Source organism: Bos indicus, chromosome 10 (assembly GCF_029378745.1).
Source record: "Bos indicus isolate NIAB-ARS_2022 breed Sahiwal x Tharparkar chromosome 10, NIAB-ARS_B.indTharparkar_mat_pri_1.0, whole genome shotgun sequence".
NCBI classification, from domain to species: Eukaryota; Metazoa; Chordata; class Mammalia; order Artiodactyla; family Bovidae; genus Bos; species Bos indicus.
The window spans coordinates 38,117,970-38,131,734 of NC_091769.1; the positions used below are offsets into that span (position 1 = coordinate 38,117,970).

Sequence of the window (13,765 nt, forward strand, 5' to 3'; positions counted from 1 at the left end):
CATCCCCTTCTCCTCCTGCCCCTAATCCCTCCCAGCATCAGGGTCTTTTCCAATGAGGCAACTCTTCACATGAGGTGTTCAAAGTACTGGAATTTCAATTTTAGCATCATTCCTTTCAAAGAAATCCCAGGGCTGATCTCCTTCAGAATGGACTGGTTGGATCTCCTTGCAGTCCAAGGGACTCTCAAGAGTCTTCTCCAACACCACAGTTCAAAAGCATCAATTCTTCAGCATTCAGCTTTCTTCACAGTCCAACTCTCACATCCATACATGACCACTAGAAAAACCATAGCCTTGACTAGACGGATCTTTGTTGGCAAAGTAATGTCTCTGCTTTTCAATCTAGGTTGGTCATAACTTTTCTTCCAAGGAGTAAGTGTATTGGCTGCAATCACCATCTGCAGTGATTTTGGAGCCCAGAAAAATAAAGTCAGCCACTGTTTCCCCATCTATTTCCCATGAAGTGATGGGACCAGATGCCATGATCTTAGTTTTCTGAATGTTGAACTTTTAGCCAACTTTTTCACTCTCCTCTTTCACTTTCATCAAGAGGCTTTTTAGTTCCTCTTCACTTTCTGCCATAAGGGTGGTGTCATGTGCATATCTGAGGTTATTGATATTTCTCCCGGCAATCTTGATTCCAGCTTGTGCTTCTTCCAGCCCAGTGTGTCTCATGATGTACTCTGCATATGAAAGGATACCGAAAGAGGAACTCCCCAGGTTGGTAGGTGCCCAATATGCTGCTAGAGATCAGTGGAGAAATAACTCCAGAAAGAATGAAGGGATGGAGCCAAAACAAAAACAATACCCAGTTGTAGATGTGACTGGTGACAGAAGCAAGGTCCGATGCTGTAAAGAGCAATATTGCATAGGAACCTGGAATGTCAGGTCCATGAATTAAGACAAATTGAAAGTGGTCAAACAGGAGACGGCAAGAGTGAACATCGACATTCTCGCAATCAGCAGACTACAATGGACTGGAATGGAGTATTACTCAGCTGTTAAAAAGAATATATTTGAATCAGTTCTAATGAGGTGGATGAAACTGGAGCCTATTATACAGAATGAATAAGCTAGAAAGAAAAACACCAATACAGTATACTAACACATATATATGGAATTTAGAAAGATGGTAATGATAACCCTGTATGCGAGACAGCAAGAGAGACACAGATGTATAGAACAGTCTTTTGGACTCTGTGGGAGAGGGTGAGGGTGGGTGATTTGGGACAATGGCATTGAAACGTACATTATCATATGTGAAACGAATCGCCAGTCCAGGTTTGATGCATGATACAGGATGCTCGGGGCTGGTGCGCTGGGATAACCCAGAGGGATGGAATGGGGAGAGAGGTGGGAAGGGGGTTCAGGATGGGGAACACATGTACACCCATGGCGGATTCATGTCAATGTATGGCAAAACCAATACAGTATTGTAAAGTAATTAGCCTCCAATTAAAATAAATAAATTTATATTAAAAAATAAAAATAAGGAAGAAATTAAGACATTCCCACACTAGTTCACTGTTAGCAGGTCTGTCCTACAAGAAATTCTAAAGAGACTTCTTCATGGTAAAGCAAAAGAACACAAAAGGTAACTTGAAGGTAAAAAACAGATAACTGGTTAAGGTAAAAAAAGCTATCATAAAAGCTAATATTATTGTAATTTTTGATACAAAATCCTTTTTGTTTCCTGTATGATTTAAAAGGCAAATACATAAAACAATCATTAGAAATCTATGTTAACAGGCACACAGTGTATAAAAATGTTAAGTCTGTGATTTCAACAACACAAAGAGGGGAGAAAGAATCAGAAAGAAAGAGAGTTAATGTATGCTATAGAAATTAAGCTGGTATTAACTGAAACTAAACTTGGGTTGTTATCCCTATGGACACCCAGCAAAGTTGCAGGGTAAAAGATCAACAGACAAATATCAGTTGTGCTTAAATACATCAGCAATGAACAATCCAAAAAGGAAATTAAGAAAATAATGTCATTTGTAATAACATTCAAAACAATAAAATACCTTGGAATAAATGCAACCAAGGATGGAAAGTCTTGTACTCTGAAAACTACAAAACATCACTGAATAAAAGTAAAGAAGGCATAAGCATGGAAGGCGTCCATGCTCATGGACTAGAAGACTTAGTACTTACTGTTAAGAAGGGAACACTCCAGAAAGTGATCTACAGATTAATGCAACCTCTATTAAAAAACCTCAATTAAAATCCCAATTGCCTCTTTTGCAGAAAAGAAAAAGTCAGTTCTCAAATTCCAATGTAATCGCACATGACCTCCAAGTAGTCAAAATAATAACGAAAAAGAAAAACAAATTTGGAAAGCTCTTATGTTACAATTTCAAAACTTACTTCAAAGCTACAGTAATTACAATGATGTGGTACTAGGGTAAGGATAGACATATAGACCAATGGAACAGAACTGAGAATCCAGAAATAAAATCAAATATGACCAACTGATGTTTAAAGTAGGTGCCAGAGTATTTAATGAGAGGGCAACAACAGTCTCAAAAAATGATGCTGGGACAACTGGAAACCAGATGAAAAAAAGAATGTAGTTGTACCTCCTACTTTATTAAAAAAATTAATTAAAAATGGATCTACAGCCAAAATAGAAGAGCTAAAACTATAAAATTATTTGGAAAAAACATAGGCATATATCTTCATGACTTCAGATTTGGCAACAAATTCTTATATCAACAGTATAAGCAACAAAAGAAAAAAATATAAAGTGGCCTTTTATATATCAAAGGACATTGTGAAGAATATGAAAACAAATGGAAACTTTTATAGGTGATGGATAAGTTTATGGCTCTAATTATAATCTCACAGGTGTATATTTATTTCCAAACTTACCAAGTTTGTATACATTAAATATGTACAGCCTTTTGTATATCAATCATATCTCAATAAAGTGGTTTTAAAAAGTAAAAAAGAATATGAAAACAACTTACAGGAGAAAATATCTACAAATTAAAGTCTGGTAAGGGTTTAATACTCAGAAAATGAAAAGAACTCTTAAAACTCAACAACAAAAGAAACAATTATAAAATGGGCAAAAAACTTAAACACACATTTCTTCAAAGAACATATACAGATACATAACAAGAACACACAAAAATGTTCCACATCACTGGTCATTAAGGAAATATGTATCAAACCACAGTGAACTACCATTTTTTTCACCCACTAGGATGGTTTTAGTTAAGAAAACAGAAAATAGCAAGTGTTGATGAGAATATGGAGAAACAGGGGCCCTCATACATTCTGGTGGGAGTGTAAAATGGTGCAGTCATTGTGGAAGACAGTTTAGTGGTTCCTTAAAACATTAAACATAGGATTACCATAATGTTCTAACATACCACTTACTAGGAATATATATACCCTAGAAAAATTAAAATATATGTCCAACCAGAAACTTGCACATGAATGTTTATAGTAGCATTGTTCATAACAGTCTAAAGAGGGAAACAACCTAAATGCTCATCAATGGATGAACAGATTAATAAATTTTGGTATATACATACAATGGATTATTTAGCCAAGAAAGAAATGAAATACTGATACATCCTACAACTTGGATGAACCTTAAAGGGATGTTAATTGAAAAAATCCAGACACAAAAGGTCACAGATTACATGATTCCTTTTATATAATGTATCCGGAATAGGCAAATCCATGGAGATAGAAAGCAGATTATCAGTTACTAGGGTACTAGCAAAGAACGGGATGGGGAATGATTACATAGTGGATGCAAAGTTTTTCTCTGGTGTGCTAAAAATGTTTGGAACTAGAGAGAAATAGTTACTGTACAATATTAGCAATGCACTAAATGCACGGGTGCAGGAGGGCCAAGAGGAGCTACTCCACAATCAAGGTCAGGAGGGGCAGCGCTGAGGAGATACCCCTCATCCAAGGTAAGGAGCAATGGCTGCGCTTGGCTGGAGCAGCCCTGAAGAGATACCCCACACCCAAGGTAAGAGAAACCCAAGTAAGACGGTAGGTGTTGCGAGAGGGCATCAGAGGGCAGACACATTGAAACCATAATCACAGAAAACTAGTCAATCTAATCACATGGATCACAGCCTTGTCTAACTCAATGAAACTAAGCCATGCTGTGTGGGGTCACCCAAGACGGGCAGGTCATGGTGGAGAGGTCTGACAGAATGTGGTCCACTGGAGAAGGGAATGGCAAACCACTTCAGTATTCTTGCCTTGAGAACCCCATGAACAGTATGAAAAGGCAAAATGATAGGATACTGAAAGAGGAACTCCCCAGGTCAGTAGGTGCCCAATATGCTACTGGAGATCAGTGGAGAAATAACTCCAGAAAGAATGAAGGGATGGAGCCAAGGCAAAACAATATCCAGTTGTAGATGTGACTGGTGATAGAAGCAAGGTCCGATGATGTAAAGAGCAATATTGCATAAGAACCTGGAATGTTAGGTCCATGAATCAAGGCAAATTGGAAGTGGTTAAACAGGATATGGCAAGAGTGAACGTCGACATTCTAGGAATCAGTGAACTGAAATGGACCGGAATGGGTGAATTTAACTCAGATGACCATTATATCTACTACTATGGGCAGGAATCCCTTCGAAGAAATGGGGTAGCCATTATGGTCAACAAAAGAGTCCAAAATGCAGTACTTAGATGCAATCTCAAAAGTGACAGAATGATCTCTGTTCGTTTCCAAGGCAAACCATTCAATATCACAGTAATCCAAGTCTATGCCCCGACCAGTAACGCTGAAGAAGCTGAAGTTGAACGGTTCTATGAAGACCTATAAGACCTTTTAGAACTAACACCCAAAAAGATGTCCTTTTCATTACAGGGGACTGGAATGCAAAAGTAGGAAGTCAAGAAACACCTGGGGTAACAGGCAAATTTGGCCTTGGAGTACGGAATGAAGCAGGGCAAAGGCTAATAGAGTTTTGCCAAGAGAACGCAATGGTCATAGCAAACACCCTCTTCCAGCAACACAAGAGACATCACCAGATGGTCAACACCGAAATCAGACTGATTATATTCTTTGCAGCCAAAGATGGAGAAGCTCTACACAGTCAGCAAAAACAAGACTGGGAGCTGACTGTGGCTCAGATCATGAACTTATTGCCAAATTCAGACTTAAATTGAAGAAAGTGGGGAAAACCACTAGACTGTTCAGGTATGATCTAAATCAAATTCCTTATGATTATACAGTGGAAGTGAGAAAAAATTTAAGGGACTAGATCTGATAGACAGAGTGCCTGATGAACTATGTATGGAGGTTTGTGACACTGTACAGGAGACAGGGATCAAGACCATCCCCATGGAAAAGAAATGCAAAAAAGCAAAATGGCTGTCTGGGTAGGCCTTACAAATAGCTATGAAAAGAAGAGACGTGAAAAGCAAAGGAGAAAAGGAAAGATATAAGCATCTGAATGCAGAGTTCCAAAGAATAGCAAGGAGAGATAAGGAAGTCTTCCTCAGCGATCAATGCAAAGAAATAGAGGAAAACAACAGAGTGGGAAAGACTAGAGATCTTTTCAAGAAAATTAGAGATACCAAGGGAACATTTCATGCAAAGATGGGCTCGATAAAGGACAGAAATGGTATGGACCTAACAGAAGCAGAAGATATTAAAAAGAGGTGGCAAGAATACACAGAAGATCTGTACAAAAAAGATCTTCACGACCAAGATAATCACGATAGTGTGATCACTCACCTAGAGCCAGACATCCTGGAATGGGAAGTCAAGTGGGCCTTAGAAAGCATCACTATGAACAAAGCTAGTGGAGGTGATGGAATTCCAGTTGAGCTATTTCAAATCTTGAAAGATGATGCTGTGAAAGTGCTGTACTCAATATGCCAGAAATTTTGGAAAACTCAGCAGTGGCCACAGGACTGGAAAAGGTCAGTTTTCATTCCAATCCCAAAGAAAGGCAATGCCAAAGAATGCTCAAACTACCGCACAATTGCACTCATCTCACACGCTAGTAATGCTCAAAATTTTCCAAGCCAGGCTTCGGCAATACATGAACCGTGAACTTCCAGATGTTCAAGCTAATTTTAGAAAAGGCAGAGGAACCAGAGATCAAATTGCCAACATCCGCTGGATCATGGAAAAGGGAAGGGAGTTCCAGAAAAACATCTACTTCTGCTTTATTGACTATGCCAAAGCCTTTGACCGTGTGGATCACAATAAACTGTGGAAAATTCTTCAAGAGATGGGAATACCAGACCACTTGACCTGCCTCTTGAAAAACCTATATGCAGGTCAGGAAGCAACAGCTAGAACTGGCTGTGGAACAACAGACTGGTTCCAAATAGGAAAAGGAGTACGTCAAGGCTGTATATTATCACCCTGCTTATTTAACTTCTATGCAGACTACATCATGAGAAAGTACATTATGGGCTGGAAGAAGCACAAGCTGGAATGAAGATTGCTGGGAGAAATATCAATAACCTCAGATATGCAGATGACACCACCCTTATGGCAGAAAGTGAAGAGGAACTCAAAAAGCCTCTTGATGAAAGTGAAAGAGGAGAGTGAAAAAGTTGGCTTAAAGCTCAACATTCAGAGAACAAAGATCATGGCATCTGGTCCCATCACTTCATGGCAGATAGATGGGGAAACAGTGGAAACAGTGGCTGACTTATTTTTTTGGGCTCCAAAATCACTGTAGATGGTGATTGCAGCCATGAAATTAAAAGACGCTTACTCCTTGGAAGGAAAGTTATGACCAACCTAGATAGTATATTCAAAAGCAGAGACATTACGTTGCCAACAAAGGTCCGTCTAGTCAAGGCTATGGTTTTTCCAGTGGTCATGTATGGATGTGAGAGTTGGACTGTGAAGAAAGCTGAGTGCCGAAGAAATGATGCTTTTGAACTGTGGTGTTGGAGAAGACTCTTGAGAGTCCCTTGGACTGCAAGGAGATCCAACCAGTCCATTCTAAAGGAGATCAGTCCTGGGTGTTCTTTGGAAGGACTGATGCTAAAGCTGAAACTCCTGTAGTTTGGCCACCTCATGCAAAGAGCTGACTCATTGGAAAAGACTCTGATGCTGGGAGGGATTGGGGGCAGGAGGAGAAGGGGACTACAGAGGATGAGATGGCTGGATGACATCACTGACTTGATGGACATTGAGTCTGATTGAACTCCGGGAGTTGGTGATGGACAGGGAGGCCCGGCGTGCTGCAATTCATGGGGTCGCAAAGAGTCGGACATAACTGAGTGACTGAACTGAACTGAACTGAAATGCCAATGAATTATACAAAATTGTATGTTATGTGACTTCTTCATCAATTAAAATTTGCTAGTGGTGGTAGTACTAAAAGCAAGCTCAAAAAAAAAAAAAAAAAAAAAAAATTCTTCTTACCTGAAATGAGAAGCTTGATTTAGGAGGCAGCTATAGTCATCAGGAAGCTCTATCAAACTATTTCTTTTTCTAGGGTACCTAGAAATATAATTTAAATGGCAGTGAGTAAATAAGCCTAGGTCAAAAACAGACCAAGTAATAGAAGGATGAATGTTTTAAAAATAATGAGAGAAAAATTCCCTGGTGGTCCTGCTTCCACTGCAGGAGGCACAGGTTCAATCCCTGGTTAGGGCGCTAAGAGCCTGCCACATGGCACAGCTAAAAACAAAACAAAAAACTTAGGGATTCATTTTTGCAATCTGTAGTAATTTCTACCGTTGACTAGATTTATCCAAACTTTTCAGTCTAGAATTCCAGATCTTTCAGCAGCCATGTTTCCTTTCCAAATCCAACTCCTACTATTTCCTAAGACTAAATCGTTCTATTATTTCTATACTGTCTAGGAAGTAATATAAAGTAGCAGTTAAGAACACAATCTTTGCAATCAAACTGGCCCAATTACAAATCCTAGATTCTGACACTCGACAAGCCACTGAACCTAATTCTGTATTAGCCGGTCTGTAAACTCAGAATAAATATATTATGCTCCCTCAGTCATAAGGCAGACTATCAATTTAGTAACACATTTTGTTAGGGGGTGGGGTGAGGAGAGAAACACTAAATACTCATGCTGATTGAAAAAATGTTAAATATGAATAACAGTATCAAGGAACCTCAAATGGCTGCTGAGAACTCAATTAGATATTGAAGCAAAACATAATATACTTAGTACCTAATACATGTTTTTAAGTATTATTTTTCATTCTCACCATACTAATACAACAAAAGCCTTGCATGTATGCCCTGGGAAAGCTCATTTGAATAACAGGAAATGTCATCTGAAATAATATGAATAATAGGAAATTCTCTCCTTAAATCCCAATCAATTCAAATTTTGTAATTCCTTCTGTGTGCAGCAAAAATTATCTCCTCTAAAGCTAAACTTACATCATTAAGAATATTTACTCTTTAACTTTCTATTGGCATTAACAGTATATTCCATATATTATTATACTTTATCTTATCTCTTGAATTTATGAATATAACTAGACTATAAACTACCTATGACCAAAACCTGTATGTGTTATATATCTTTTAACTCTCCAGGAGTAATGTTAATTTGGTACCATGCTGGGGAAACAGCAGATGTCTAACAGACACAAAATGACTTGTGTGAGACTAACAGTCCTAAAATATGTACTCATCTTTTAAACCCTTCTTGGTGATGTGAATACTACTGCCTCTGAGCATAGGAGGTGGAGCTATAATCTCTAAATCGCTAAAATTGGGTTATAGATATGAGAGGATATGTTAGCATAGGTTTCAGGGAGAGGGTAATATTTAAATCAGTCCTTGAGGAAGAGATGGATTTTGATTAAGCCAAAACTTAAAGGAGATGGGGGGCTGAAGAAAACTTTTGTTGAGTAGTCTCCAAGCATATAGAAAGTGAGACTAACAGTCCTAAAATATGTACTCATCTTTTAAACCCTTCTTGGTGATGTGAATACTACTGCCTCTGAGCATAGGAGGTGGAGCTATAATCTCTAAATCGCTAAAATTGGGTTATAGATATGAGAGGATATGTTAGCATAGGTTTCAGGGAGAGGGTAATATTTAAATCAGTCCTTGAGGAAGAGATGGATTTTGATTAAGCCAAAACTTAAAGGAGATGGGGGGCTGAAGAAAACTTTTGTTGAGTAGTCTCCAAGCATATAGAAAGGAGGAGATGGGGAAAAGGGAATAGTTTTACTTATATTTTCATTCTCAAAAGGAAAAAAAAAAGTAATTTACATGAATACTGTCACTACCCTCTCATTTTAATAAGTAGTAGCTCCAAGAAACCATCTCTTCCTTTGCCTTTTAATAGGTATGCATTAGCTTAAGAAATAGGAGTTGGTGGTGCCAAACAATTTAAGAGGGAAAGGACAGTCACTCCAAGAAAAAAATCAATTGTAGGAAGAATCGAATTTTCAGCAAGACATAACAGAAATGTAAGAAATAGTATGCTGAGTGAGAATGAAAAGACTAGAAAGCATACTCATCAGCTGACGGAAGGACTTAGAAGTAAAACCAACCTGACTACAGTGCTTTTTTGCTTCAAACAGTTTAGTAAGGCAGGGTCTGTACACCACCTGTATGGGAAGCAGAGAGAAAAGCAAATGGGTCATCACAACTTTAGTGCAATATTCATCGAGCCATCCTCGCTAAACCTCTTGGCCCCTTCTTTCCATGTGCTGTCTGCTAGACTTCTTTTTACCTTACATCTTGCCTCTTCTTTCTTCTCCTTTTCTTTTCTCCCCTTTTTTAATGTCTTCCTATTTATCCTCCGTCAAATCTTCTATTAATTTCTTTTTTAAAGGGTTTATCTATTACTAGAAAAACATAAACTATGCTCAGTATTTTAAGAAGAAGGAATTTAATACCAGAAATTGGAAATAAAGGTGACAGAAAGGCTGAGAAGCCAACCAGGAGACAAAAAAGCAAGGCAACAAGAAGACCAGCCAATAACAGGAAGCTACTACCCTTGCCAGGCTGGAGGAATGAAACAGTATTTTTGGAATGGTATTGTTGGAGCTAAGGGTCACTGGTGTATCAGATGAACCAGGACCAAAACCACCTGCACTGGCTACGCACTATACTATCCACCTGTATGAGTTATCTTATAATAGGAGGTCCTGGTAAGGAATGCAGAACTAACAAGCTACCACCAAATGGAAGAATTCAGGAAAATCAAAAGGAAATGCCAGTCCATACATCCCACCAACCTCCCAGAATCCTTCTTGCTGGAATCCATCTTGGCTGAGTGATGTAGGTGTCACCAGGAAGGACCCTGAGTCATAGTGATAGGCCAGAGACACCCCGTAAACTAACTCCATTACCATAAAACCTGAGACATGGCAGAGCAGTTCTTCTGAGTTCTCTTACCCTGCTGTTCTCCACCTGGGCACCCCCTCCCAATAAAGTCTCTTGCTTTGGCAGCACGTGTGTCTCCTCAGACAATTCACTTCTGAGTATTAGAAAAGAGCCCACTCTTGGGCCCTGGATGGGGTCCCCCTCTCCTGCAGCAGGTGGATGCTGGAACTATAGTAGACTTGTCTGGCAGGAACTAGAGCCAGAGAAGAGCTATAGTCACTGTCAGGAATGCCCCACAAGGCAAGGAGAGGTGACCTAAACACAGGTTTCTCTCTTCCTCCTGGCTTCCAATATCCTGCCAGTGCCTCCCACAGGCTGAAGCCAACTGACAAAGGAGACCGGGTAATACGGCCTAGTGAGGTCAGTTCATCATCTCTCAGAGCAGACGATGAGGAAAGGCTTTGAGGCAAGCAGAGCCAGGAATGGTACAGACTGTGCATTTCAAACTTTGAATTTTTAACATTAAACTAGAATGGCAGGCTAAAACTCCAACAATATAAAAATAAAATTAGTATAACCTACTGTGATTGTACTCAATCCAAAGCATGGTACTGATTTTTTTTGATCCATCTGATTCATTTTTATCACACTGGAAATTAGAATACCTCATGAGAAATGAGGAAACACGGAAAAGCACCCAAAAGAAGAGATGAGAACACATAGAAAGGTGGCCAGAGATGGGCAGACATTCACACAAATCCTGACTTGAGCATGCAGGCAACAAGACACAGATTAAAGAAAAAGGAGAAAAGAAAAGAGGAGAAAACTGAAAAGACTAACTGTGACTGATAATGTTAAAACAGAGATGAGAAGCCACAAATGGAATTACTTGGGCTAAACCTATGTCTATCAAACCAAGACTGAACACAAGTATGAGGGCTGGTAGCTAGGAGAACTCACCACATTTGGAGAGTTTCCAGGTTGGTGAACACGTGTCAATTCGGGGACAGTGGTGTGCTCAGAGAGTGTGGAAGTTCTGCTCCCTTTTCCCCATACCTTGCCCTGTGTATCTCTTCTATCTGGCTGGCCCTGAGTTATATCCTTTTATAAAAACTGATGCACTAGTAGGGAAAACGTTTCTCTGAGTTCTCTGAGCTGCTCTACAAATTAATCACGCTATATAACCTTTTGGTCAGCACAGGAGACAGCCTGGATTTGTGACAGCCTGGTTCTTTCTGAAGTATGTGATGTTGTCATGTTTTCAGGACTGAGCCCTCAGCCTGTGGGATCTGACACTATCTCCAGGTAGATACTGAGCTGAATTGTAGGACACCCAGCTAATGCTGAAGAATTACTTGTTGGATGTGTGGGAAAAACACCCTCCCCAAGTGTCAGAAATGTATGTCAGGATCTTTAATGGGGGAAACAGAGTAACATGATGAGAACTGACTATTGAAACCATGGTATATGTCAATTATATCTCAAAAAAAAAAAAAAAAAAGATGGAAAATGGTGGTAGCAAAGATAGGGTTAGGAGACTAGAGATTTGAAGGGTAGAGAGCAAGCAAGCAGAAGGGTCAATTAAGTATGGGGGTAGAAAGAAATCTTGAATAAAAGAAAAGCACACTTCCCCATGGGAAATTTAAATGGATATATTTTTGAGTTACCAAATGACTTTAAAAAATTAATTAAATTTTTTTTATTGAAGGATAATTGCTTTACAGAATTTTGTTGTTTTCTGTCAAACCTCAACATGAACCAGCCATAGGTATACATATATCCCCTCCCTTCTGAACCTCCCCCCCACCTCCCTCCCCAACCCACCCCTCTAGGTTGATAGAGTCCCTGTTTAAGTTTCCTGAGACATACAGCAAATTCCCGTTGGCTATCTATTTTACATATGGTAATGTAAGTTTCCACATTACTCTTTGCATACATCTCACCCTCTCCCCTCTCCTCATGTCCATAAGTCTATTCTTTATGCTGTTTCTCCACTGCTGCCCTGTGAATAGATTCTTCAGTACTATTTTTCTAGATTCTGTATATATGTGTTAGAATATGATATTTATCTTTCTCTTTCTGACTTACTTCACTCTGTATAATAGGTTCTAGGTTCATCCACTTCATTAGAATTAACTCAAAGGTGTTAGTTATTTTTACTCAGCCTTTTTACGGCTGAGTAATATTACATTGTGACTTTTATTTCCTCCTCAGTCACCTTTCTAAGATATGTGCTACCATATGAGATACGCTACTATTGTTGCCCCACTCTGGGTTCTTCTGATGCTTAACTGTGACTGTATGGCTGCTGACAACATGACTTATCCTCACTTCACCACCACCTCCACCCCATTTAAAGCAGGGATGAGACAGCAGCTGTGGGGAACTTGAGCACAATGATTGGCAGTCATGGTGGAACAAGCAGAAATCCTGGTGGCCCATTAGTGAAGTCACTCAGTTGTGTCCGACTCTTTGTGACCCTATGGACTGTAGCCTACCAGCCTCCTTTGTCCATGAGATTTTCCAGGCAAGGGTACTGGAGTGGGTGTGTGAATTAGGAACCTTGTGTATTTTTGCCACCACCTTCAATCAATGGTAATCAATCTAAAAGCTTAGCAAGTATTTTAAATTTAAAATTTCCAAACTGTATAATAATCCAATAATGATATTTTATCCCCGCAGTACCTCTGGAGGAGGGGCCTCACAGTATCCCAGTATTTCTGGAAAAGCAGGAACAAATTTGTGGGTAAAGATAAATAGCTACAGAGTACATTGTACTCTCCTTCTGCAGCATCTACAAGAAAACAAAAATATATTTAATAAGTACATTATTCTTACCTGGTCATCCTGTGTCTAGAGTTTCTTCATTGTTTATGCTCGTTTCTATACTCTGCCTATACAGTATACTTTGTAAAACTGTGGATGATAAATAAGACCCAGTGATCCTTTTGAATCTGATTTGAGTCATTGTCCTGATCAGACTTCTCCAACATCAAACCACCCCCAAAATACAAAATACAAAAGTGCTTATCGTGGCAAAAGGCCCTACCTGATCTGACTTCATCTCTTACCTGCCTGCCCCTGTTTATTAGGCTTCAGTCACTCATCTCTACTACTCTTTGATGACATCAAGCGAACGCTTTGCATTTATTGTTCCTTCTGCTTACAATACTCTTCCTTCAACTCTCCATCCAGTTCAACACCATGTCCTTTTCTGATCTCTCTGCTCAATGTCTCCTCACAAAGAAGTCTTCCATGACTCTGCCCCAGCATTCTCTATTCTCATGACTTGCTGTATTTTTTTTTGTAGCACTTACCACCATTTGACATTATACTACATGTATTTATCTACTGGCTTATATTTCATCTCCTCTCAACAAAAGAAAGGACTTTATCTCATCCATTGCCATACGACAGCACCAACAAGATAATAAATAACTTTTTAAAGAATGAAAACACAGATCTGTGCTGACAATCACTTGGAAAGAAAGC

General features: G+C 39.2%; 1 protein-coding gene across 2 annotated transcripts in view; it reads right to left on the minus strand.

The window, feature by feature from the left end:
• The window catches only part of UBR1 (ubiquitin protein ligase E3 component n-recognin 1), a 152,825-nt gene that overhangs the window by 18,417 nt on the left and 120,643 nt on the right, over window positions 1–13,765 (minus strand). Inside the window, exons 42-44 of one of the 2 annotated variants that reach the window (XM_019968618.2) lie at window positions 12,959–13,067; window positions 9,496–9,552; window positions 7,382–7,459 (exon numbers count right to left, since the gene is read on the minus strand). In XM_019968618.2, coding sequence (XP_019824177.2) covers window positions 7,382–7,459; window positions 9,496–9,552; window positions 12,959–13,067 — 244 coding nt within the window. The other variant, XM_070797369.1, reaches the window with a different exon arrangement.